Below are 27,046 nucleotides of genomic sequence, written 5' to 3' on the forward strand. Positions count from 1 at the left end.
ACCATTTTCTTTAAATTTTTTTACTTCTTTTACTTTAATTTAACATACTTTGTAATAAACTGACCTCACCATTATAAATATTTCATTCTAGTTGCCCTTCGCCACAATACACACATTGTAATTATATTTTAAGCATATGTGCAAATATTGACTGTGTAACCCATTATTATGTGGTTGGAGTTCACTATTACAAATCTTAATTACAGTTGATTTTTGTTTGAAAGCTTAGGTATGGAAAGCTATGAGTATACTGTACTCTATAAGAAACATTTTTTTAATTTCTCCCTAGAGTAAACGTACAATGTAATTTCTTTGCCAACAATTCTTCGAATAAGTTAGTTGGTAGTAAAGACTACATACCAATAGTAAAGTATATATAGCATATTGTCAATCTAGCAAGACCCCACGCATATTAAGCTTTACTGCAACAATATCCACTGACAACAATTTTGATTCTTCAAAAAATTAATCCATCATTTGAGTCTTTAAGTGAATAAACAAGAGCACCAATACGCATGCCAAAAGCTTCATACTCGTATGAATCTCTCCCGTTACCTCTCGCTAATCACTTCTTCCGACGTACTTTTATTTTACTTAGAAAATTTAGATTTTTTATTGGCGAATACCCTTGACCACAATAAAATACCAGATGCAAAGTCATGTATGGTACTTAAGATGAGTTATTTGCATGCATTTATCTAGCTAATAAAGGTAAAAAAACGCTAATTACGGGGGACATAAAACTTTTTTACTCTTAAACTATATGACCAATACTATGTTTAATAGTCTGACTTAAAGCAAAAGAGTCAGTCTCTTGCATTCAATGCAACTACATATTTACATAGCAGTTTTACTAAAAGGAAAAGTTAAAACTATGCTAATAAGTCGTGTTAGATTGTAAACTAAATAAAAAATTGCGTACTTAACCTTGTCGAGGCTATGTGAACAATTTCCACCATGTTAATAAATCAAAGACTACTATTGTTTTGGGAGGTAAAAATTTCAAAATCAAAGTAGAGGTATTTACGAAACTAAGTATAAAGTCAATTTCATTTTGACATTTTGATTTATTTCCTGACGCTGACATCGCTCAGATTTCTCTCAGATTCCTTGAGTCCTAATAACGAAAAAACTCATACTAATATCAATTTATCTATTCAGATGCAAACATTAATTTATCTCCTTGGAAAATAGTTCCTTAGAATTTTTATACTCTCGCAACAAAAATTGCTAAGAGAGTATTATAGTTTTGTTCACATAACGGTTATTGGTAAGTCATAAAACTAAACGAGTTAGATATAGGGTTATATATATCAAAACGATCAGGATGACGAGACGGGTCAAAATCCGAATGTCCGTCCGTGCGTCCGGAAGCTGTTGTAATAGTATACAAAACATTAAAATATTATGCATTCACATTTAGTTCAATGCTTGTAGATATTTTGGAAATGATAACTGAACAAAGTAATTGTGTTTCCTTCCCAACCCAGCAACGTTCTCACAAACTTCCAGACATGTATTACGTTTACACTCAGCCGACGAAGACAGACATTTCTCAAGGTTCTCATAGACATTCGTCTAACTTTCCTTATTCATCTAAATTTCCTATAGTATAGACTAGTTTTAAGCCGTTTTAGCCCACGTTTAGCACTTTTACAATAAGGTAATATATTTTATATGAATTGAAATTCATAAATTAAGATAAAAAAGCAATTTATGCTAATAAATAGAAATGAAACAAAATATATATGAATTTAAACTAAATACACTATGCATCAGGGTTAGCAACTAGTGCAATATAAATATTTCCATAACTTGCTTGCCTATAAGGTTTCCCACCACACAACTTGGACACACCTAGTGAATTATTTGAATTCCCTCAATTAAAATTATTAGTTATTAAAGAGCACGTACCTACAAACATATAATAGCATATGGTATGCATTTAGTTATGATATTATATTTAAATGGCATACGTTTCTGCAAATTTAAAATATTTTAATAATTTGCATTCAGACCGATTTGCTAGGTAAATAAGTGCTTGCCACAACTATGTACATCGATTTATAAACATGTTCAGCGTAAAAAGCCATAAAAGGACCATTTAAAAGCTTGTCGCTGAACAAGGCTCTCGGGGAGTAAACCATATTTACATTATATACATACTCTCAAACATATGTATATGGCATATCACTTTATCATGATCGACATGAATGTTTGAGGAAACATTAAGAAATTTACTTGTTTGTTTTTGCACAGCTGACGAACCAGTTCATGCACCTAAGCTTGTTAATTGTCATCAATCATGTAATTCAATGACAAAAGATCAGTTGTAAGCAACTCCTTTTCGATTGTACTTATTTAGGGTGTGTTTACCCAGGGACATGTTAACAACTTGTGAATATATACAAAGGCTTCCGACTGATACTTACAGTTGTTGAAATACATTGAGTTAGTATTTAAATAATAAACACCTGTGTTACTTTTACACACATCCATTATTTCCGTTAAAAAAATAACCTCATAACTGTCGATAGCTATCACAAAGAACAGCTGACAAAATTCGAGATCAATTTTTGATTAAATCGCCATTGAAATATTATAATATATTTGATATAAAAGCTAGCGTTATATCAAAAATTACAGCAATATGGAGTCTTCCTGAACCTAGACCTTCATTGTAGCTAAATGGACTTTTGGGCTTACTAGATACTTGGTGTTTCTTTAATTATACCTTTCCTGAATAATTTATGAGAAACGTTGACAAAAAAATAAGCATAAGTAATAGTGTGCCGAGTTGTGAGGGCTATTTGAGGTTTGTAATAATCAGAGTTCGAAATCAACGACAACTAAATGATATTTCCAACCCAAAGTAATCCAGATCAAGGGTTAAAACTATTAAAGTAGAAAGTGGTCAAGCACTTATTCGAATCTTTAAAACCCAATGGAGCTTTTTGATTAAGTGCAAAAGCGAACGACTCTAAGATTTTCAAACGTCGTAGAAAGAATAATTAGTTGATGTTCTGAAAGAATTTTTCTGTTCGGATATCTTCCTAAATACCACGAATAATGTTCACTTCTGGACCAGCTAAGTGTTTAATATTGCTGTTCAGAAAATCGTTGTATGAAACTTATCTCATGATGAATGAAACTTGAGTAAAGCCCTAAAAAAGGATGAGACTTCAGGCGAACTGCAATTTTCAATAATTTTGGTGTTCCAAAAATGTGTTTTACTAAAACATTGTCACAAGGTATATTACAGTCTCAAACTTAATCAAACCACCTGCAATACCGAACTCGAAGCGTCCCTCGAAAATATAAACATTTTTACTGAAATTATTTTATCAAAGTTATTTAAAAGCACCGAATATAAATGAATTTTGATAAGAAAAAGTGAACAAATAAATTTCTGAATACAAATACAGGTTCTTTCAATTAGTCAGCATATAACTGATATTTTTTTCTATTCAGTTAAATGGTATTCATTATGATCTTCAGATTAACAACCTTGTTTATATTTATATATAAACCCTTACTTAACAAGTAAGGAAGGGCTAAGTTCGGGTGTAACCGAGCATTTTATACTCTCGCAATTTATTGATGTAATTTTATAAAGATAACACAATTCGAGACTTTTAGTAATTTTCAACCTAACCTTTGTATGGGAGGTAGGCGTGGTTATTATCCGATTTCTTTCATTTTTGGACTGTATAAGAAAATGGCTAAAATAAACGACTGTAGAAAGTTTGGTTTATATAGCTTTATTGGTTTGCAAGATATATACAAAAAACTTATTTGGGGGCGGGGTCACGCCCACTTTTCCAAAAAAATTACATCCAAATGTGCCCCTCTCTAATGGGATCCTATGTTCAAAATTTCATTTTCATAACTTTATGGCTTAATTATGACACTCTATAGGTTTTCGGTTTCCGCCATTTTGTGGGCGTGGCTGTGGACCGATTTTGCCCATTTTCAAAAGCAACCTCCTCAGGGTGTCAAGGAACATATGTTCCAAGTTTCATGAAGATATCTTAAATTTTACTCAAGTTATCGCTTGCACGGACAGACGGACGGACATACATCCGGATTTCAAATCCACTTGTCATCCTGATCATTTATGTATACATATATAACCCCATATCTAACTCTTATATTTCTTGGTGACACAAACAACCGTTAGGTGAACAAAACTATTATACTCTGTGCAACAGGTTGCGAGAGTATAAAAATATAAACAAATTCAAACGTAGTGCGTTGAACTTGAACTTGAATGCTCATTGATTTGTACGAGAAAGTCGGTTGTTACCTATATTTTGCGCATATGTATATCAATCGTTAAAATACCTAGACCGGCAAAGTTATTCTTGAATTTATTCAATGGAAAGCGAAAGTTTTGTTTATTCATTAGAATTTGTTGCCGGTAAACGTTGAGGAAGGTCATTGTTCTCTACAAAAAGAAAATAATATTAATAAATATTCGAAAATATATGTACTTACATATGTGAGAATGAATGTTAGGCGCCTTATGAAAACTGGTTTCTTGTATAACGAGCTTCCCAAGCGAATAACGTATGATTATCACATCAAGAATTATTTAAATTGTCATCACACTTTCAGCTAATTGGATTAATTTATTCGTACTAATAAAAAATTGTGGGGAAAATCTATCACCCCTATTACGAGTGTCGACTGGTATTAAAAAAAACAACTACTGAGAGATTGTCGACTACCGGTGCTATTGGAAGTGTCGATCAATCGCTCAACCAACGACTGTAAATGAATTTCAATCGCTGATTTGTCGACAGAAAACTTTCAATCGTTAGAAATTTTTGAATTTTGACGATCACGTTACACAATAGCAAAATTAAATATAATCGATTCAATCGATTGAAGCCTATACTACTGTCAGTCGACACTCGCTATGGAGGGGTATATGTATAATATGAATATCAAATTAGTTAAATATCAATGTGGTAAGGAGAAGTTTGGAAAAAACCACTAGAACTCTGTAAGATTAGTATTGAACGTGAGGAAGTCGTTATCACATAAAACATAGTTTAAGGAATTGAATTGAAGTTAATAATTATTTATTCGGGAAGTAAGAAAAAACATCGAATCGCTCCCTCAGATTTTATCAAGTATGTATGTGTTTGAGTATATAAAAAACTATTGAGCCATTCTTCGAAATCTTTTTAAGAGACCCTTTCTCTTTTTTTCTTTTCTGAAGCTATAGTTACAATTTTATGTAAATAAATCGGATAGTCTCTGAGTATAATTTTTGAAAAAAAAATCATTACCCCAAAAGCATTTCATCGAAATAAAAAAAAAAGTTGTGAAATCTAAAAACCCCTCTGACCTTTTCACGTTGCCGTTTCACACTGCCTATAATCATCAGAAAACATTCGAAACAAACTTAGTACTAATGTCGCGCCAATAAATTGCGATATTTATCAGCATGATCATCAGATTATCAAGCAAGTGTGTTCAACATAATTCTAACACTTAACTTAATGACATAATTAAACTTCAGAAAATCGGCGAGTTTAGAGACACGTCTACGAAAATAGCAGCATGAGAATTCCGGTGCCGTTTGTTAAGTAAGCAATTAAGTGGAGTTAAGCGAAATTTGTTGAAAATTTGTTTCCGTAAGTGTGAATTGCATTTTAACAAAATAAATAAGCATTAAAGTTAGAGAAATTTGTTCAAATTAAGAAGTTAGCCACGCATAGGAGAATAAGCGTTGAAGCGCTTAAGTGCATTTATTTGCACACTTCAAGCGCTACAATTCGAGCTTACGCGCAGTTATTCCATTTCTAACAGTACAATAAAACAACAACAATAATAACTTAGCAGATAACCTGTCTCTCTCTATTGTCGTTGTTGTTGCTTTTTCGGTTTGCAGCAAGTGGTTTGCGGTCGCGTGCCGTTATAGCAAGCATGTATTGCCAGCTTGTAATTAGATTAAATGCGCACAACAACAACAACGATTAGTGATGTAACAAAATTACGCGGTGATGACAAGTAAGCTCACACAGTGCTTGATTGCAATAATCATGCGTTGTTGTATATACATATGTATTGAATTGCATGCGATTTTATTTGGTTTTAGAGAATTCTTTGCTTATAAACCCTAATAATTTCAATATAATTTCTATGTAGTAAGTACTTGAAGAACGCTTCACTGAGCATGCACATATCTTTCAAGGTAACATGATTGCGGTTTAGAACCTAAATCATGCAGTTAACGATTGCAATACGCAATCAACTATGCTTATGGAAATTAACTTAAAAGGTAATATAAGGTTACATTATATCTTTGAATCTTTATTAGCTAAAAGAAAATTTACCGGCTGCAACGAATTTGTGTAGCGTGACAAAAATCCGTTACGCTCGCAATATTAAACGCGATAGCATTTAAAGGCTGAACAGTAACAAATCTTTTTGCTACTCGTTTGTCATAGCATTTTGCATTATTTTAAACCAGAAAGTTTAAAAAGTTGTCACCTGTTTGAAATTTTCAAGTGAAATAATAATTAAATAAAGAAACACTATAATTGTGATATTATATTTAAATGATTTAAGTAAAAAAATTATTCAATTTTAAATATATCTTTTAAGTTTTCAGTACCAGTCATATATAATATAACATTTAAATCTGTGAAAAAGCGAAGGAGCAGAGAATTTCACTAAACATGAAATTGTATCATTCCACAGTTTGATATGTACAGTTCCTTACTGCCATGTCACGTTCAACAGTTTTATAAAATGTCGATGATCTCAGCTACAAAACATTGCAAAAGAGGAATGCGTACCCATTTCTAATAACTTGAGAAAATAAATATTTTTTTGCATTATTGTTCATAACCACAAATAAGGATTTCGAAAGAAATGTCAACTTTTCAATTAAAATTAAATTAAATTAAAAATTAAAAGCTTAACTGTGAATTTCTAAAGAAAATTATTAAATAAACACATGTCGTGAGATTTATATATAAATAAATATGTATAAATATAGTATCGTAAATGCACAGTCTTTATTCCCTAATTGTAATTGGTTGGTGTTACTTGCAATTCACTGGTGCTAATAAATTACAATGCAATTATAGTATTATATTAGAAATAACTTTATGTTATGTTTAATATTAAAATGTCGGATTTGTATAAGATTTGCATATTTACTGCAACTAAAAAGTTAGGCCACATCCTTCTACTAAAACAAGTTTAAATATGAATATTTTAGTGGCGAAATTCCAAACATCCAGTCAATTTTAACCATACATGTCTTGTCTACAACTACTCATTTCATTTTATAAAATATGGTAGAACAGTATCCAAGTAAATCAGATCTTTTTAAACTAAAGCGTTCAAAATAACTATATATCAGGTTGGCAAATATCTCCCTTCCGCCTTTTGGTCTTTTGAATTTCCCGGCTATGTATAAAGCGCTACATACTCGTATCTGGCAATACTATACATCTTTGAAAGGTCTTCACAAAACCTACAAAACGACGCTATGCATGATTAGTTTGGATATTGCATTCAACAGTTATAGACGTGTAAACATGGAGTTCACTAACGCCGAAATTCGCGCTATTTTAAAGTTTCTTTTCGTTAATGGCCAATCCGCTAGAGAAACGTTCTGTGATATTAAAGTTGTTTTGGGGATGGTACTCTATCACTTCGAACTGCAGAGGAATGGTTTCGACGATTCAGAACGGGTGAAAACGACACCGTGGATAAGCTAGACTGCGGAAGACAAACAGACAGTAAATATAAAAAAATTGAACATTAAGCTAGGGATCCTTCTCCGACATCGTAAACATACTTATATACTTATACTTTAATACCAGATAGTTAAATCTCATTGGAAACAACACCCGCGCCGTTAGTTCTGCTTTTTCCCGCCTGGATAAGGAAGCGAAGCGATTGGGTCTGGTGGTAAACGAGGACAAGACGAAATATCACCTGTCATCAAACAAATAGTCAGCGCATTCGCATCTTGGCTCCCACGTTCTTGTTGACAGTCATAACTTTAAAGTTGTAATAATTGCATCAACACCATTAATAATAATGTCAGCCTTGAAATGCAACTCTCACTCTTGCCAACAGGTGCTACTATGGACTGAGTAGGCAATTGAAAAGTAAAGTCCTCTCTCGACGAACAAAAACCTCAACTCTACAAGCCCCTCACCATTCCCGTTCTACTTTATGGTGCAGAAGCGTGGACGGTGTCAACATCCGATGAGACGGCACTAGGAGTTTTCGAGAGAAACATTTTACGAAAGATTTATGGTCCCTTAAACATTGGCAACGGCGAATACCGTAGAAGATGGAATGATGAGCTGTAAGTGTTGTTCGACGACATAGACATAGTCCAGCGAATAAAAAGACAGCGGTTACGCTGGCTGGATCATGTTTTTCGAATGGACGAAAGTGCCCCAGCTCTGAAAGTTTTCGATGCAGTACCCGCTGGTGGAAGCCGAGGAAGAGGGAGACCTTCACTCCGATGGAAGGACCAGGTGGAGAAGGACCTGTCATCAGGCATCAAACTGCCAAAAGGAGAGATGCGTGGCGCGCTGTTGTGGACTCGGCTATAACCGCGTAAGCGGTGTCTACTCCAGTCAAGAAGAAGAAGTTAAACTAGAAAGCTGAAGGACTAAAAGCTAAAGCATTAAGATCTTGCATCTGTTGAGATCTACTTCATCCTCTCCCATACAACTGATTGAACCGATGTTTCATATCGGGGCCATAGATAAAATCTCCACATTATTGATTTTAATCGGGATTTTAACTCTATATGATCGAAAATGAAAGGAATTGTAGGAATCTTTAAAAAATATATTCAGTGATCATGGAATTAGCGATATTTTTCACCTAAACATTAAAATTGCGCTATACTTGTTTGATCTTAAAAAAATATACTGGTATTTTAAGTCTAAAAGTGTCCTTTGTAAACTTACCATTGAGATTTCACTTTTGAAGTAGATCTATTTAAGTCAAGGAGTACGCTAACCAATTCTTGGACATTTTGAATTTGAAGAATTTGTCATGAAAATTAGTTGCTTTCTCGATCAAGCAGAAAGTTTGAATTTTTCACGGAAACAGCGTTGAAATAGTGAGATTAGATTCTACAAAATACAATATAATTTTTTTTATAATACATAAAAATGGTTTAGGAATTAACAAAGAATTGGAAAAATAAATTTTTTATTTGAATTTATAATGTTAATGTATCCGTTGTTCTCAAAAAAGGAGGCATTTCTTCCAGTGCATTCACGCGGTGACTAATGCGGCCGCTGAGCGTACAAAATATTACACATAATTCCAGCAACCGCTGGACATAAGATTACTGCACTATGGCGCATAGGAATTGTCTGAGACTGACAGACCACTCAGAAAAAAAAGGTTGAAAGGCAAAAAACAACAAATATTTATGTATGTATATATGCGCTAATGAAAATGAATAACGTACGGGGTTTTTTCAACACAAATTAAATTTATAAAAAACAATTAAAAAAATTAAATGCAACAACAACAACATCGTTGAAATCATAGCATAAATTAAAGATAAAAGTAAATGAAACTAGAATATGAAATGCTAGCGGCACACATACACACAGAGTTGGCGGGGGCATTGCGGCGCGGCGGGCGTATGGATGTATATGTATGTGTGTATGTGGTGTAAGTGATACTCGTGGCAGCATGATTGCCTTTTTTATAAAAACTGTAGTTCAGTGCGGTACTGCGAGTTGTTTTTGTATTTTTTTTTTTTTTTTTGTTATTCTTTATGAGGTTTTTTTGTTGTAACTCGCTGGTGTTGTTGTTGCAGCACCAGGTGTTGAAGTACTTATATTAAATGCGGCAATTTTATAGTACTTGTTAAATTGTTGCCATTGTTTGCTTTTCTATTATTTTCATTATTGTTGCATGTCATTGTGGTTGTTGTTGTTGTTATTGTTGTTGCTGCTGTTGCAATTGCTTTATGTTTAATTACAAAAAAAGTGATTGTACATTTGCTGCCTAATAAATTACAACAAACACACATGCTCAAATTCAGATTTTTATATGTATATAAATGAGTATATATACATATATACTTTCTGTATATGTATGCAACTTTGTAACCCATACATACATAGATTCATTTCGAGTATTTGTTTTGAAATTGAGTTGCAACATTCTGAAATTGCCACCCAGAGCACAGTTGTTTTCATCTCTAAGACGCGTTTGGTAACGGTTCCTAATACTGTAACTGCGCATTTGTGACGACATTTTCAGCAATTATAAACTCACTTAGTCCAGCCGAAATGCACAAAATACAAAAAACACCAAAAAAGCCAACGACTGACGACAGCGAGGAGCATGTTGCCTTCCTTGGTATTGACTTCACTGAGACACCACAGGCACCACAGCGACTTACGCAATCGAAAGTTGAAATATTAACGGCTCAACAGCAACAGGATGACCATTACAGCGGTTGCGTGGACGTCAACGACGCGCTCGAGCGTCTGCAGAGTGAAGTGTTGGCGCGCATGTTCGGTGAAAACGGCCGCTGGCAGGTGATTTGGTGTTGCTTGCTATCCGCCTTTCAAGGTGCCTCCACTCTACACATATTCTGCTACGTCTTTCAAGTGAGTGAAAAATTTACCATATACATATATGTACATATATAGTAGCTACATATGTATGTATTCAATTGTGCAAAAGTGAGTGACGTAACACCAGTAAAGCCACTTTAGTTTTTCGCTGATTTTTTTTCATAAAGCGCTTTTATTTGTCGTTAATATATATTTTAATAAATCGCGTTTTAATACACACTTATATTTTTTAGTTGTTGTGTAAATACTGGCTTTGGTTGAATTGCATAAATTGCATGTTGTGATTTTTTTATGTTTGCTTGCATTTAAAATAAATATTTGTAAAGTGCATTTTTTTGTTAATGTGCGCAAATTGAAATTCTAACACTTCAAAGCAATAATTCACGGTGGGAGGTGAATAAATTTACTTTTTATGCATTTATTGCATTCGTTATATGAATACACACAGGCGCAGCATGAGGGGAGCGCCAAATCAGTAGATGTTGCAATAAAAAAATGAAATTTGATTTAATTTGTTAAGTAAGTAATTTACCAAATTAATTAATTTCTTTAAATGAAATCCATCGATTGTGTGACCTAACGAATTATTTCCGTCACACTAGCTCTATACAAAGTATACAAACTCTATACTACATACAGATCGTCAGCATATCTAATATTTTTTCACAGCTTTTGGTGTAATAAACAAATATTTTCTGCAAAAAGAGGTTGCCACGTGTTGAAAAAATTACGGAAAATAGAAATTTAACCAAAAAAATAAAATCACCAAACATCAAAGTGACTCAAAAAAGTGTATATCTGTAAATATTTTTTAAGAAGTGTTGCCAATTGACTTTTTTATATTAAACCTCACTTTTCAACATAATAAAATGATTCATGTATTTATAATCAGATGGAAACTCATTTAAGACAAATTTATTAAACAAATTACACAATTTTAATATTTGTTGATCTCAAAAATAAAATTCTCATTTTATCAGTGAACCATTATCAAAGAAATCATATATAAATTAAAATGTTGGTCGCTCAGTTGTAAAAGTACAGATCACTTCATTTACAGATCACAAAATTTATAAATGATACAAGCGTTTTCAACACATTGACATATATGTATGTCGTTGTATCGGAATCGCAAATACTAAAATATTTTTCACCTCGACTGATCACCTATGATATAATAGAAGAAATAAAAGCAGAGTCTACACCCTCCTAAACTAGTCCAACCTCCGCCAGTGCTTTCTTTACTTTTAGAAAAAGCAGTAAAGGCCATCCAGTGCTTGCAAAAAAATATGCAGACTTTGTATTAGAAACTAACAAGTTTTTATACTCTCGCAACAAAGTTGCTACGAGAGTATTATAGTTTTGTCCACATAACGGTTGGTTGTAAGTCCTAAAACTAAACGAGTTAGATATAGGGTTATATATATCAAAATGATCAGGGTGACGAGAAAAGTTCAAATCCGGATGTCTGTCTGTCCGTCCGTCTGTCCGTCCGTCCGTGCAAGCTGTAACTTGAGTAAAAATTTAGATATCTTGATGAAACTTGGAAGACGTATTTCTTGGCACCATAAGAAGGTTAAGTTCAAAAATGGGTAATCGGACCACTGCCACGCCCACAAAATGGCGAAAACCGAAAACATTTAAAGTGCCATAACTAAGCTATAAATAAAGCTATGGAAGTAAAATTTGGTATAAAGGATCGCACGAGGAAGGGGCATATGTGGATGTAATTTTTTTGGGGAAGTGGGAGTGGTCCCGCCCCCTACTAAGTTTTTTGTACATATCTCACAAACTACTAAAGCTATTGCAAGGAAACTTTCTAGAGTCGTTTCTTTTAGGCACTACCTTATACAGTCCAAAAAAGGAGAAAATCGGATTATAACCACGCCTACCTCCCATACAAAGGTTATGTTGAAAACTACTAAAAGTGGGTTAACTCACTAACGAAACACGCCAGAAACACTAAATTTCACATAAGAAATGGCAGATGGAAGCAGCACTCAGCTTTTTTAAAAAATTGAAAATGGGCGTGGCATTGCCCACTTATGGGTCAAAAACCATATCTCAGGAACTACTCGACCAATTTCAATGAAACTTGGTTTGTAATAGTTTCCTTACATCCCAATGATATGTTGTGAAAATAGGCCAAATCGCTTCACAACCACGCCTACTTCCTATATACCAGAACTTTGAAGACGATCTGAATCGTTTACTTTACAATATATAAAGTAAGCACTAGTGAAGATATCGATGCAGAACTTTGCACAAATACTACGTTTATAGTGTGGCAGCATTCTAAAAATCGCCGAAATCGGACCATAGGTTTTCAAGGCCCCATATATTGAACATGAGGACCTCGGTGCTTCTAACCTAATATTAGGGTTTCCAACTTTCAATGGACTTTATACAATATATATGACGAATATGTGGGTGAAATTGTGTATTATATAATAATAATAAAGTTAAATAAATAAATTGCGAGAGTATAAAATGTTCGGTTACACTCGAACTTAGCCCTTCCTTACTTGTTTCTACTCAAAAATTACGAAAACGTATATAATCAATCGCATAATAATAATGTTATGTGTACGCAATTATTAGTTTTGTGAAGGTTTATCAATACTCATTAGAGTTTTTGATAATAAATTATAAACATGAAAGCCACAAAGCTTATGCAAATATGTGAAAAACCGTGCCATGGTAGCCACAGAGAAAAATTCAAATAAATAATGTTATTTATCGAAATTATTAAATGTAAGAATAAAATAGTAAAAATAACTCAAAAATTATGTAGAAAATGGCACATCCACTGTACTGATAGTTCATTGCAGGGGGTTCATAGTACATGTACATATGTATCTATATAGAAAGAAATTCATTATATTTCTAATATATGGCATTAGTAAAATGCGAGTTGTAACGGGTGTTTTTTAGACGTGTGGTTTTCAATAAGGCGATAATTCTTTCGGAGTTGGTCCTTTTGATAGTTGTTACTTGATTTATAGTGAGTTTGGTTCATATTCTTGTCTATAGCGAATAAAAAATTAGTCTCAAGAAAAGGACGGGTGATTTCTTCAAAATGACAACAACTTTCGAGAAAAAACGATGTATATCTGACTCAAATCGGATCTTTCTATTTCCTTAGAATAGTCCTTATAAAATAAATCCAACACATAACTGGGTATTGGACAAAAGGTTAAGTTAGGTTAATCTGGTAGGCCGAAAAGCCACACATAGACAAGTTTTGATCCTTTGTGATACCAGATGGAGTGCCGCCAGGTAGTTAATGAGGAGTAGTCACCCTTTAGAATGCCTGCGTTTGACGGGAACTTCAAAATGTTATGTGGTTTCACTAAAGAAATCCCTTCCAGATTATTGTACTGTGAAGCCCCCACATGCTGAAGCCGTTGCCTTGATAATGCAAGACAAGCACACAAGAGATGCTCCATTGTTTCTCTGGTCTATCAGCAAGATGGAGCTGTTGGCGTGCGCCGCCACAAGACTGTGACCAGTGAGTATGCCGACCATGTTCCTACATTTCCTCCTATCGAGTGTCAGTAGAAATCACTAAACTTAATAAACTTCTGATCTACCGCTTTACACTAACTTTTGTGGTTTTGCTTCCCGGTTATTCTTCCAGCGCGCTTTGAAATTTGTTTCAAGTTTCCGTCTAGATCATCACATAGGCAGTGGTAAAACCATATAAATAGTATACCATATATATACATATATGCGAGAGGTATTTATATGAATACATTTGATTACCTTTGTAAACCCCCATCGAATATAAATGTAACATTAACTAATAAATGATTTCCCATAATCAATTAAATCGTACTCGACTCTAACCGTGATATTAATCACCTACGATGATTGACAACTAATTTTACTACGCAAAGTGAAACATGCCAGAGAAGACAAAGTGGTAAGAATGTTTTGAAATTTGTGATGATTTGTAATTTTCAATTAATAAACGCTTCTTGAATACGTTTCTATTAATTGTGAACAAGAGCTGTTTAATTTATTTTATAAATTAATACACTTTATTACAGGGTTATACAATATTCCGTCTCCTTTACATTTTACAAAACAAATTTTTCATGGAATTGAGGGACTTTAGGAATCAGATATACAATATCTTAAGAAAGCTGCCATAATCCAGAGAAGTTTATATCTGATTTCTTCAACTCTGAAGCCTCTGAAGCAAACCACTGAATTCAAAATCCAGATCTTCTTTGAAAGCCAAACCAACTACAATGATATTACAGCTGACATTTTCGTGACAGCTGTCGTCTTTTGTTTTTGTTGTTGTTACTTATTTCGCTTCATATATAAATGCTTATCATCCAGCTAATGAGGCGCCGCCAACAAATAGTTGAGCGTTAAACGTTGTAAATTAATTTAGTTGAGATGTTACTGTGATTTGTTGCTGTAATTAAGTTGTCAGCAGGTTATTAACCGCGATTACAGATTTTTTTCACTTAAACTATTTTATTTTAAATACTATAATATTGTTGTAAACAAACAGATGTGCACTTTATAACTGCATATATGTATATACATATATTTGTGAATGTGTTAAGCAAGTCGGGCGGTGCGTATGAGTAACCTGCGCTAGTGTCAAGTGGCTGGCGATCATTGTGATTACATTATACCGTAATTAAATTTTGTGTTGTTGTTTTAGTCCACTAAACGCTGATGTGTTGTTGTTTTTTCGGAAGCATTTTCAAGTTCAAGTTAGTGTTAATTACAAACTCATCGCGGCAGTGTCTGAAATGAAAGTGAATTTTTGTAGTTTTTGTTTTTGCCAAAGCGAGTAAAAGTTGTTTGTCCGACAGTTAGACGTTGTAAGCGCACAGCGTGTACGCCTATTTGTAATGGTCATGGCTGCAAAGCGGTTAATTGCTATTTTATACTACATTTTAATTTTTTTCGTTTTTTCGCTTGCTTTGTTTTTGTTGCATTTGTTATATTAGTTAATGCGCATGGCTTTTATGTTTGACTTTGAACTGGTATTTCCCCACTTCCCGCCACATTGGCACATGCGTGTGTGGATTTCATTACTTGATTTATATATGTACTGAAATATGAATTTGAATTTCTAGTTCGTTTGCACACTCCAGTTGAAGTTTAATAGCATTTGCCTTCGAGTGGGACTAGCTGTAGTCACCTTAATGTGGTTGCGTGTAATTGTAGTAAGCAGGGCAATAGCACCCATTCTGATATATTAGCATAAATAATGCGTTTTTCACTCAGTGAACAATTTAACGTTGAACAACTTGATCATTGATAGCAAAAGCGAATCCGAATCCGAATCCTGAAGGTCTTAAGAGAGTTTAAAGAACTCATATATCATTTAAATTACTTTTCAAAATAATGATTTATTTAATTTTTGTTTGCAAAATTTGTTTTTGATTTATCGGACTTATAATCTAACTAATCGAGTTGAAGACCAAAAGAACTTGGCACCATCTTTAAAGATGAAAATTAAAGAAGAGATACTAAAAATCCCAAACTTAAATAATATTTTAAGGTAGCCCTACTTAGATCTAGAGACCGTTTATGTGGTTGTTGTAGCATTAGAATAACTTATCCAAGTATTACTTCCACGTGGACAGTCCTTGGTTAGATACAAATTAAAGTCCTTCCAGATTCCCAGAACTCACTTAAGAACCCAAGATCTAAAATATTTAATGTAGACTGAGTAGTCCACATAGTCCACAATTGATATTTCTAATTTTTTTTTTGTAAGTCTCAAAAGAAAAGAACAATAGTTTAATTCTGAGTATGCAGTTATGTTTATTAATGATTTATTTCACCTTGCTCATAGTACAGTTAGTATTAGTCCACTATCGGCTTGCTTCATAGCAAATAATACATACATATATGTGCAAAATGATTTTTTTGTTTTTTAGCTGTCGCGGTGATAAAATCTCGACTATTGGAATTATAAAAATAACTAAAGCTATAATTGAAAAAAAAAAAAATTCCATGTATATAAAAACAACAACTAACTTTCATTTTAGTTAAAAATGTGACTTGGAACCGAATTTCGTCTGAGGAACAGATCAAGATTGAGATTATGAACAAAGATGGTTTAAAAAGTTATGTAAATACTACTGAAGTAATGTGGCATCGAAAAACCATACGATCCAAAACCCCATATCTCCGAAACTACTCGACCAATTTCAATGAAATTCGGTTCATTTTCCATTTTATTGTATAAAAATAGGCCAAATCAGTTCACAACCACGCTTATTTCCCATATACCACAACTTTGAAATCGCTCTGAATCGTTTACTTTACAATATATAGAGTAAGCACTAGTGAAGATATCGGAATAGAACTTTGCACAAATACTGCATTTATAGTGTGGGATCTCCTTTCTAAAAGTCGTTGAAATCTTACCAAGTTTCCAGGCCCCATTTATCGAACATGAGGACCTCAGCGCTTCTAATAAATTTTTTACTGAAAATATAGCTAAGTCTCTCAAATATTTTGCAGGAATTCAGAGGGAATATTTTTCTTCTAATAATATGTCTCCGTGCCAAAAATGAGCGAAATCGACTCATAACTTCCCCTAGCTCCCATGTAAGTAATATTAGGATTTTCAAACTCTCAATGGACTTTATACCGTATCTTTGCCGAATATGTGGGTCAAATTGTTTGTTATTTTAATAAAATTAAATAAATAAATTGCGAGAGTATAAAACGTTCGGTTACACCCGAAATTAGCCGTTCCTTGTATAATATTAAAAACCAACTGACTCAATAATACTGACAATATAAGAAATTATTACATTATGGACCTCAAAATACAAAAATTTAGTGTTCAAAAAATTACTGAGGAGTATTTCCACCTGTTTAATTCAATTAAATTGTTGAGAAAAACGAATTACTCAAATAGCTAATCAAACTTCATAGATTTAAAAATATAAAGATTTTAAATTTATTCTTGTGTAGGGTTGTCATCATTAGATAAATTGTAATTTATTTCAAAATATTTATTACTTTTTTGATTTATTTTAAAACAAATAAATTTGTACAAATCGCATCAAACTGAAGGGTTTTAAGAACGTTTAGCATTTTTTATATTTTTTAGAAGGGTCGCCATGGGATAAGCAATTTTAATATGATAGAATACTACAGAGAATTATTACAATATTATCACGAAACTAAATAAGTTTAATAATCGCGGAGTTTAAAATGTTAATATTTTTGAAGAGGGTTGCCAAATCTTGTAAAATTGTAATTGATATCAACTTATTTCTATAGGATTCCCAAAAATGTATAATATTAATATATCAAATTCCTATGAACTAATTAATAAATTAATTTTTGCTATGAAATAAGTTCATTTCAACATCAACTTCTGAGATTATTCTTTCTGAGTACAAATAGTTATTGAGATTTTTGAAGTGTTTGGTTTATTTAAGAAAATATTTTTCGCAAAATAATAATAATAATTCTGCGAGAACCACTTACTCTTAATAGCACGATTATTGCGCATTAAGTTTGTTAAACTACAATACTCCAATATCAGGAACTCCCATCAGCAGTTTTCCTTGTGAACAAATTTTTCCAACAAAACATTATTTGTAATATTAAAGTAAAGTACCTCCTTACTCTCGGAATTGACCATGAAATCAGATAAAACTGTTTACTAAAAAAGTGAGCTACTTCTACAGCGCTGTTAGATCAACTGTAAGCAAGTTAACAGTTACTACAACATACACTACAGTGCGAAATGTCAATGTCAGGTGAGAAAATTAGCGCAGGTTTTTGTTAATTATCTGAATTTATTTGTTTTATTTAATTAAGCTAAACAAATTGCGAATACTTATTGTGCTCAACAGGTCACGTTCTTGCCATTTGTGGCTACACATGTGATTTTATTTCACTTAAAATTGCTTTAATTATATTCATTATTATATATATTAGTAAGAAATATCTTGCATAAAATTATCAACGGACTTAATTTGTTGTCTATGTGCACGTGAAGCGTTTCGTCAGACTTTGACTGATGTTGGCACTTCAGTGTGTTTCTAAGACAGTGCATGATGTGAATTTTCGTGTATGCCAACATTGAGTTACTGAAATTTTCATCAAGCTTGTCGGTTTGTGTTTATACTCGTAAAATGTTAAAATTTATGATAGTTTATGATATAATTATTTCTTTATACGAGGGTGGCTTAGTCAATGGCTTAGTAAATGGGTGGCTTGAAAATTCGAAATGATTCGACAAATAAACTATAATTGTTCTAGAGCAATGTTACTTGTTTCAAGAGCATAATCTCCTCTGTCTTCACAGAGCAGGCGAAGTATATAAAACACCAGTTGTTAAATCAGAGAATTCTATTAACGTTTGTAATAGACTCAGAAAGTTGCATCGATATATGAGATGTCTTTAAGAAGACTTGATTGTAACCGTCCGAATTGTATTGTCATCGTACGTTCAAAAATCTGTCACATCAACGAGACCTTCAAAATGTTGATTCCTATATTTTCTCCCAGGATTATGAAAGATCGGTCTGTAATATCTATTTTAGAACAGCTTGTTTACCAAGTAAAATAAAAACAAATTCGGTACAGTGACCGTTCCTTATGACTTGCTCAACTTATCAACTCACCCTCGTAGGTGTGTATAATTTCGTATCGTTTGTGTGCCATAAATTCTCACATAAATCTGCACTGGAAGACTGCGAAAGGCAATAAATCAACTTAAGCGGCTATGAAACTGCATTTAATTTTATTTAAATTGCGGTTTTGCCAACACCCATGCTATAGGCAAATAATAGTATTTATAAGACATTTAACAATTATTTATTTACTTATAATAAACTAAGATAACTTCTTGTCTTTAATTATAATAAATATGTATTTATTTTATTTATCACCACTTTAGACCATCGCCAAGGACTACTGGTGCGCACGCCCTGACACCGCACCCGATATGGATGTGTCGCTGTGGAGAAATCTAAGCCAACCCGCCGGCGCTTGTACGATACTAAATTTGAATTACACGCAACTAACTGAATCCGCTGGCACCGCTGAGTCCGCACAACTCATACCATGCACCAATTTTGAGTTCTCCCGGGAAGATGGCAGTGCACGCTCGTTAATTGAGGAGTTCGGCCTGATCTGCAGTCATGAGAAGTTGGTTAGTGTGGTTGAAATGTGCTTCTTAGCTGGCGCAGCGGTGGGTAGTGTTTCGAGCGGTTGGATCTCCGATCGTTTCGGTCGCAAGCATACGCTGATGGCTTTCGTGCTGGTACAAATTATTTCCGGTGAGTGAAATTTCTCAGATTTTGGAACGTCCTACTAGAAGACCAATTCTCTCAATAAATCTTAAGTTCTAACAAATGTGCTGTACTTTTTTCTTCCAGGCACCTTACTGGCTTACTCTGTCAATTTGCCCATGTTCATGACGCTACGTGTGATCGCCGGCTTTGCCTCAATGACTGTGACTGTGGTTAGCTTCGTTCTTGTCGTTGAGTTGGTTTCTGGCAGATGGCGCACCATAACGGGCATCTTAAATATTTTACCAGTGCCGATTTCTTATATTCTCATGGCTGGTATCGCATATTTTATACGCGATTGGCGGAAGCTGCAGTTAGTGATTACTCTACCGTGGTTGAGCTTATTATCGATTTGGTAAGTAAAATACATGAACTCGAGGTTATAGACAATTAGATCCATATTCAAACACATTTATTATTTATTTAGAGAGGAACTTTAGTATCCTACAAGGGCTCTATAACTTTCGATGACTTTTGGAGATTTTCACTTTTGCTCTCTTTACATGTTTCATTACATTTAAGGATGGCATAGTTAATTCCAAAAAAGATTGTTTTAAAATAAAATATTGCCACCTGTTTAGAAATTGTTACTAAACATTTTGATTAAGCAAATAAAACAAAAAAATGTTTGCCAAGCTGACGAAGTTTAAGAATACGTATAGTTATTTTTAAGGAGAGTTAGAGTTGCCACCTGTTAAAAAAATGATAGTAAAAAAGTTTATAACGAATTTAAATATTACAACATGGACCCCAAACTAAGCTGATTTAAGAGAGAGATTTATCAAATATATTTTAGAGAAGAGTTGCCACCTTGTTGGCAAAAAATTGTCTAAAAAAAACTGTTGTTGTTGTGAAACAAACTGACACAAAATATTAAACACTACAAAATAGTCATCAAACTTAAGACTAGAATTCAGAAAATATATCAATAATATTACCATCTGTTTTACGGTGTTAATTCCGTCAAATTGGTTTGATATACTTATTATTACAATATTCTTTATTATTATCAATGCTTATTACGCAACCAGGAGATTTCCTTTTTCTAATATTTCTGTTGCCAATAGACTTTTGAAAAATGCGCAGCAATCAAAATAAAAATGATTATAATGAATCATATCAATTTATATGGTTTACGAAATATATTCATATTTGCCGTTTAGGTATTGTTAGCATGTTAATGCAAAATGAATTTCTCTGCATAACTACACCTAGGCCACTTACATATTTGTTATCGAGTTAACCTTATCCCATTTTTGTCAGCCATTTTAACCTTTTTGATGCGCTTGACTAACTTGGAATGTATCCATTAAGTATTCATGCATTTACTTGGTATCTATACATATGTAAAATTACATACATATGTACACAAATGGAAGTCATGTTGACATTTCAATGGATCAAGTTCTTTACTAGCGACCCTTTGGTTTATGCAATGAAAATCACTTTTATTGAAATTAAAATCAATTCCATTTTACCTCAATCGGGGTCGTCAGCGCACAATGGCGCCTTGTGCCGCCCTACTGATGTACCGTTTGCTCATGCTTTGTGATTTCAGCATTCCTGTGATATTTTGCTTTCGCCTTCGTTTCTCTATTGTCACAACAAAGTTTTATTCAACCGCTTTCACATGAATGTTAGATATTCCCACAAGATGTGATTGCTTATGGGATCACATTTGTATATAAGATTGTCTACATAATTTGTTTGCGGTATATCTGCTTATTTGGTTTATCAATTTGTGCATTCTTTGCGTCTTTTTTTGTGCTATCGACTAACGAGATACCCTTAAATACTTATGCCAAATTATATTTTTTTGGATCATGTATGAGTATATTGAAATATTTTAAATATTCCCATTTAAACGGAATCAAATTGAAATCATAAACAAATTCAATATATTATTATTGTTGTCGTTATTTTAATGTTGGAGCTCGCTTATGGGATTTTAACTGGTACATTTTTATTTGTATGTACTATTTTTGTGGTTGATTTATTTGAATGTTTTAAATATATTTTTAAGTGTAGAGAGGAGAAGAGGCATTTTTTATATTTCGAAACAAATAAATAATCGTTAAATTTTTATAGAATCTCCAAAAGACTATGGTCTAGATTCTTAAAATGGTCAGTCCCTATTTCCTAATTTTCATCCCAGTCAGTCTTTATGACTGAAAAATTCAAAATCTTTCCTTAAGATTTTAAAAGGCTTTTACAGTGAGAGAGAGAGATCTCATGAGAGAAGCAAAGACACTCTAACTCGTCTACTGACAAAAGCTGATAAGAGTTTTTAATCATACTTCTGATTCTTATACAATCACTTGTCAACCAAAACAAAAAACGTAAAGAAGGTAATTATTTGGACTCTTCCATATGCAATACATCCAGACGCACAAAGAAATTTAAATATCGTTCACAGTATTATCCATTTATTACCACAAGAGGTTTTAAGTATCCCATTTGGCTTCCAATATAATTTAAGCCTCTTTGTCGTCTCACCGCCACTAAAGCTATCAATTGAATTTGGTATTATACACTTCCTTATTCAATCATTCCTCAATTACTCCTACATGCCAGGTACTGCATGCCAGAATCACCACGTTGGCTACTCGCGCAAGGACGTCTCAACGATTTATATGCACTCATAGAACGTGCTGCCGCGCTCAACCAACGCACACTGCCGCCGAACTATAAGAAAACATTAGAAGCTGCAGCGCCACCACCAATGCAGAAGCCCATCAATGGTTCAGCTACGGTCAAAGGTCAGCTGACGAACGTACAAACACAACAACAACACACACTGCCAGCATTTATGTCGGTGCCGGAAGGAGGCGCAGACAGCAATGGAGCGACAACCGCAAGCACCACCGAAGCCATGAATTTGATTGTTTGGTTGACTTTGATTATCATCTACTATGGATTGACCTTGCATTTGAGCAATTTGGGTGGTGACATCTACCTAAATACGGTAAGTTGGAAGTGGGCAATTAAACATAGTGAACGATAATACGAATGAGTAGTATATCAGTGGGAATTTTGTCTAGAATAAAATTTTATTCATTAACATTTCACGTAAAATTATAATATTTTCTACGCAGAGCGTCGCCGGCGGTATTGAAGCGGTTGCTATTTGCGTTAGCATTTTTGTGGTATTGAAAGTGGGCTTGCGGCGTAGTCTAATAGCATATATGCTTGTGCCCGGGATTAGTTGCTTAGCTACAAACCTTGTGCCAACCGGAGATGACAACCAAACCGTCATTGTAGTGCTGGCCATAATTGGTGAGTTGTATTTGTTATTAATTAAGACGTAGACTTCAAATATACATTTAACGTGACTTCAAATAATTTTGATTGTTTTTCGTGCAGCAAAATGCGTTATTGGTGCCAATAATGCCATTATTCCATCATATACGGCCATGCAGTACCCAACGGTTGTGCGTAACTTTGGTGTGGGCATGGGAAATCTGGCTGCGGGTGTTGCGTTAATCTTAGTGCCCTACATGTGGCTTCTGGTGAGTGATTACTTAATTATAAATATTTATTAAAAATTTGCATATTTTATACTCTCGCAACAAAGTTGCTAAAGAAAGTTAATAGTTTTGTTCACAAAACGGTTGTTTATAAGTCCCAAAACTAAACGAGTTAGATATAAGGTTATATATACCAAAGTGATCAGTGTGACGAGTAAAGTTCAAATCCGGATGTCTGTCTGTTTGTCTGTCCGTCCGTCCGTCTGTCCGTCCGTGCAAGCTGTAACTTGAGTAAAAATTGAGATATCTTAATGAAACTTGGAACATGTGTTCCTTGGCACAATAAGAAGGTTAAGTTCGAAGATGGACGGAATCGGACTACTGTCACGCCCACAAAATGGCGATAACCGAAAACACATAAAGAGCTATAACTAAGTCATAAATTAAGCTATTGAAGTAAAATTTGGTATGAAGGATTGCACTATGAAGGGGCAAATGTGGATGTAATTTTTTTGGGGAAGTGGGCATGGCCCCGCCCCCTACTAAGGTTTATGTGCGTATCACGCAAACTAATAAAGCTATTTCAAGGAAACTTTCTAGAGTCGTTTCTATAAGGTACTACCTTATACAGTCTAAAAATTGAGGAAATCGCATTATAACCACGCCCACCTCCCATACAAAGGTTATGTTGAAAACTACTAAAAAATGCTTTAATTCAGTAAGGAAAAACACCAGAAACCTTAAATTGCATTATAAAGATCGCACAGAAGTTCTGCACTCAAAACGGTATAAATTTTAAATGGGCGTGGTTACGCCCACTTATGGGTCAAAAACCATATCTCCGAAACTACTCGACCAATTTCAATGAAATTCGGTTCATAATATCTTCCTAGCTTTCCAATGATATGTTGTGAAAATAGTCCAAATCGGTTCACAACCACGCCTACTTCCCATATACCAGAACTCTGAAGTCGGTCTAAATAGTTTACTTTCCAATATACAAAGTAAGTACTAGTGAAGATATCGGCACAGAACTTTGCAAAAATACTGTATTTAAAGAGTGGCATCGCCTTCTAAAAATTGTCGAAATTGGTCCATAAGTTTTCAAGATCCTATATATCGAATATGAGGATCTCAGTACTTCTAAGAAATTTTTTACCGAAATTATAGTTAAGTCTCTCAGATATTTTGCAGGAATTCAGAGGGAATATTTTTCTTCTAATAATATGTCTCCGTGCCAACAATGAGTGAAATCGGGTCATAACTTCATCTATCTCCCATATACTTAATATTAGGGTTTTCAAACTTTCAATGGACTTTATACCATATACATATATGACGAATATGTGAATCAAATTGTTAGTTATATTAATAAATTTAAATAAATAAATTGCGAGAGTATAAAAGGTTCGGTGACACCCGAACTTAGCCCTTCCTTACTTGTTAAGATTAATTTTATTGATTTTTATTATTATTTGTACCCTTCCAGGAACATGTGGATCCGCTGCTGCCAATGAGTATAATGGGTGTGAGTGGAATAATTGGCGCTATTTCGTTATTCCTTATGAAGGACATACAACAGTAAGGATATACTAAAGAGAAAATGGTGCAAATGTGAAGAGTTCTCTTCAATAAAAAAAGAAAGAAAAACTAATAAGAGAAAATATTATATTAGAAAACTATACCAATTGGCCTACATTTCGAAGCTGTCTAAACTGTGATAAACGTAACTATTTGGCAGTTGACAAATGGAATTTTCGTTTTTAATTAAGTACTAAAATAGTTTAAGTGAAAAAATAATGACAGTTAAATGTATATCAAATGTATACGAATGTAAAATTAAGTGAAGAGCAGAAATAATAGGCCAGAAAATTAAATACTTTAATTGCCGCAGATAAAAATAATCTTTACTCTCTTACATTAGAAAACAACATATTTTAAAGCGATTTTATATGTTTATGCACTAAAATATACAGTTGAACTTCCACAACTCGAACTCTTGAATTGGCATTTTCTATTTCATACAAATTTCAAATTTCATACAAATTTCAAATTACATACAATTATCTTCCTTAACTCAAAGTATCTCTAACTAGAAGTTTTTTTTTGGATTATGGTGATTTGAGTTAGGGAGGTTCAACTGTATTTCCTTATATTAACTATAATACCTTTGTAACTTTGTGAACTAGCGGAAAGTATGTATACCGCTATTTTAAGTATAATTTCGATGAGTTTGTTTTGAACACATTAATTAATTATTATTTGGCCACTCGCTTACAAAGAACCATTTATATACGTGCATTTATTCACACTTTAATCATTAAAATCCCTCAAAAGTATTAGATATTTCTCTATGGTATAAGCAAGCATACTATATACATACATATGTTTACTATAATTCCAAAAATATAAACAAAATATTAAATATTTTATTTTAAGCTAAATAATATTTAAGTTGTAGAATTAAAATACAATTTCAACTGTCAAAAATAAATAAATAAAAGTTTTATTTAAAAGCTAAAGCTTTCCATAGCCGTCTAAATATGCAAAGCTCTATCTGTAACAAACACCACCGAATCGCACAGAAAAAGCTCTAGTTCTGCTGGCAAGCTTGCTTTTTAAAATTAAAAAAAGCTGAAGAAAACTTTTAGTTTAGACTGAAGAGAAACAGTTATACACATTTACATAAGCTTAGTTACGTTCCGCGAAGTTAAGTACCCATACATGTATTGTATATGTCGAACATATACCACTTTTATATGTGTATATAAAATTTATACCATGGAATTATATCAAATGAAATTTTTAAAACATCCCAGTAAATATAGTATATCTAGCGCTTGAGAAGCGGTGTTGTCTATTGAAATCGTTTTGAAGTTGGAAAATAACACTAACAAGTGGAGTCCGAAGCAGGCTTACTAGTTATAATAACCCTACGTCATTTTCGTTTGTTACGAATTGTGTATTGTAGATTCATAAAATTGTAAGATTGGTTTTTGGCTTCTGGTGGGGAATGGAAAATAATATTCGGTTTCTGAGGGAAGGTTTATATTCCCTGGCAAAGATCATATAATTGCAAACAATTATACAGTACATTTTTACTGATTATATCTAAATTGAAGAAGAATTAATGGAACAACAAGAAGTCAGGCGTCTTTGTCGAACAAAAAATAGAGAAGAAATTGGACATCTTAAAACGGGGTCGCGGAAAGAGTACGAAAAACAGTACATTCGTTTTCCGAAATAACGAACACATTAATTGTCAGCCCTGTTCGTTACATCGAATTTTTCGTAAATTTGAGTAATTAAAATTAGAGGTATGTTTTTCAATAAAAATTAGTTAAATATCCGTAATTGGAGTTTAATAAATTGTTTTATTAATTATTTGTTAAAAAATTAAAACCCATAACAAAACAATTCAAATCAGCTAAATTTTTCCAAAATGGACCAATTCTGACACTTATAGTACTATTTGGTGCTGATCAATAATTTTAAGCTTTTGTATAAAATTCATCATATTTTCTAATTGCACATTGCTTTTGAATTTTTTCAAGTTATAATTTTAATTCTGGTTCGATATTATTTGATTTTTTCTTACTCTTACATAAGAAAATGTCTTCTTCATGTTGTTCGTTAAACAGAGTACTCATAAATCCCCAATGTTCGTTATTTAAGGTACTCA

At 33.3% G+C, this 27,046-nt stretch overlaps 1 protein-coding gene across 2 annotated transcripts in view; it reads left to right on the forward strand.

The window, feature by feature from the left end:
• Positions 1-26,061, forward strand: part of Orct_10 (organic cation transporter protein) — a 30,945-nt gene extending 4,884 nt beyond the window's left edge. Inside the window, exons 1-7 of one of the 2 annotated variants that reach the window (XM_029043158.2) lie at positions 10,203-10,631; positions 19,504-19,885; positions 19,985-20,252; positions 22,472-22,862; positions 22,993-23,173; positions 23,261-23,406; positions 24,854-26,061. In XM_029043158.2, the coding sequence (XP_028898991.2) occupies positions 10,308-10,631; positions 19,504-19,885; positions 19,985-20,252; positions 22,472-22,862; positions 22,993-23,173; positions 23,261-23,406; positions 24,854-24,949 (1,788 nt within the window). In that variant the 5' untranslated portion in view covers positions 10,203-10,307 and the 3' untranslated portion in view covers positions 24,950-26,061. Of the gene's footprint in view, positions 1-10,202; positions 10,632-19,503; positions 19,886-19,984; positions 20,253-22,471; positions 22,863-22,992; positions 23,174-23,260; positions 23,407-24,853 lie in introns of those variants that run through there. The other variant, XM_011191294.3, reaches the window with a different exon arrangement.
• The last annotated feature ends 985 nt before the right edge of the window (positions 26,062-27,046 follow it).

Source organism: Zeugodacus cucurbitae, chromosome 2, assembly GCF_028554725.1.
Source record: "Zeugodacus cucurbitae isolate PBARC_wt_2022May chromosome 2, idZeuCucr1.2, whole genome shotgun sequence".
Taxonomy (NCBI): domain Eukaryota; kingdom Metazoa; phylum Arthropoda; class Insecta; order Diptera; family Tephritidae; genus Zeugodacus; species Zeugodacus cucurbitae.